The sequence below is a fragment of the Octopus bimaculoides genome, chromosome 19 (genome assembly GCF_001194135.2).
Source record: "Octopus bimaculoides isolate UCB-OBI-ISO-001 chromosome 19, ASM119413v2, whole genome shotgun sequence".
Lineage (NCBI taxonomy): Eukaryota > Metazoa > Mollusca > Cephalopoda > Octopoda > Octopodidae > Octopus > Octopus bimaculoides.
Window position 1 is genome coordinate 27,703,566 of NC_068999.1, and position 1,683 is coordinate 27,705,248.

A 1,683-nucleotide genomic window follows, 5' to 3' on the forward strand; every position below is an offset into this window, starting at 1 on the left:
TAAAATTCACTACATATGGTGTAGTGGTTAAGAGCGCAGGCTACTAACCCCAAGATTCCGAGTTCAGTTCCAGGCAGTGACCAGAATAATAATAATAATAATAATAATAATAAAATTGAAAAATACCTTAGGAATGGGAACCTAGGTTCAAAATTTCCCCAAGACACCTGATGAAGGCTGGAGGGTATATCAGCTGAAACATTATGTTAACAACAAACAAGATGAGGACAAATTCCATCAAATGTAAATAATGTAAATAAATATGCTTTATCCTTAATTTTTATCTCCTAAACCTTTTGAACGAATTATAAAATGCATCAAGTATATTTATTATTTATGAGAAGAATAAATTTCTTTTTGCAGCTACCTTCATTGTCATGCCCTCAGAGTGTACAAGAGAAGAAATGGCTGTTCAAGTTGTAAAGATGAAAGATATATATGAAGAGACAATTGTTTCTCATTTTAAAAAAGATGGAAGATCACATTATTCCCAGTGTGACAGTGTACTCACAATAATAGGGATTGATAGTTACCAGTTTGATCTTAGAATTGAATCACTTGACCTGCAACAACCTGAAGATGGTATCTGCATTGATTCCTTGAAAATTTTCAATGGTAAGTTATGATTTTTTTCCTCTATTCGTTTCTGAATTTGCAGAAGAGAGAAAGAAAGAGAAAGGGAGAAAGGAAGTGACAGAGAAAGAAAGTGAGAGAAAGAGAGAGAATCTCTTTGAAGTAGTATGGCAGAGAGACAGACAAGCAAAGAATATAGAGGGGGAGAGAGAATAGAAGATACACAGAAAGAAAATCATAGGGAGATGGTGTCTGGTTTTAGTTTCACTTTGTGGGACAAACAGACAGAACCTCTTTTTTTTATATAGATAGAAGATAGATATAAGCATATAAGGTTAATACTGTGTATATGCATATATGGACATTTATTGACAAATTTCATGTCCTTCTTACCCCTCTCTTTACTGGTCCTTAATCTGGATGGTATATGTCAGTGATGAAATTGTACTTCATTGAATTGAATACAGGATGTACCAAGGTTCTACACTACCTAGCAAAAGTTTGCACAGATCTTCTTTTCAAACATGGACAAAAGCCCCACAAGAACTATCTTCTCTTTGTCCCTCCCAAGTACACAATTTTAGGGCTGCAAACATCTACGTTGGCTCAATGAAGGGGAAATTTGGTGAGATTATCAAAATGATGGAGCGTCACCATGTTGATGTGTGTGGTGCACAAGAAGTGAAATGGAAAGGAGCCTCTGCTAGTTTCTTCATGGATAAGAAACAGAGGTTCAAATTTTTCTGGATAAGCAGGAGAGATGGAGTGTGTGGTGTGGGCATACACTTAACAGAAAACTGGGTAGATAAGATAATTGAGGTAGTCAGACTATGTGATAGGGTTATTAAGTCGAGACTTATAAATAGATTAACAATTACAATTATCTCTGTCTATGCTTCACAGGTTGGGCTAGCTGATGATCAGAAGGACCAATTCTAGGAGGTCCTTTTGCAGACTGCCCCAATGACAAATAACAGAGACTTCGTTATTGTGGCTGGCGACTTTACTGGATATGTTGGGCAGCATTCCCATGGATTCCATATATATATATATATATATATATATATGTATATATATATATATACATGCATATATGTGTGTGTATATATA

General features: G+C 35.3%; 1 protein-coding gene across 1 annotated transcript in view; it reads left to right on the top strand.

Moving 5' to 3' along the window:
- Positions 1 to 363: 363 nt before the first annotated feature.
- The window catches only part of LOC106878819 (uncharacterized), a 33,667-nt gene continuing 32,347 nt past the window's right edge, over positions 364 to 1,683 (top strand). The window contains exon 1 of the mRNA XM_014928160.2: positions 364 to 615. Within this exon, the coding sequence (XP_014783646.1) occupies positions 378 to 615 (238 nt within the window). The 5' untranslated portion in view covers positions 364 to 377. The remainder of the gene's footprint in view (positions 616 to 1,683) is intronic.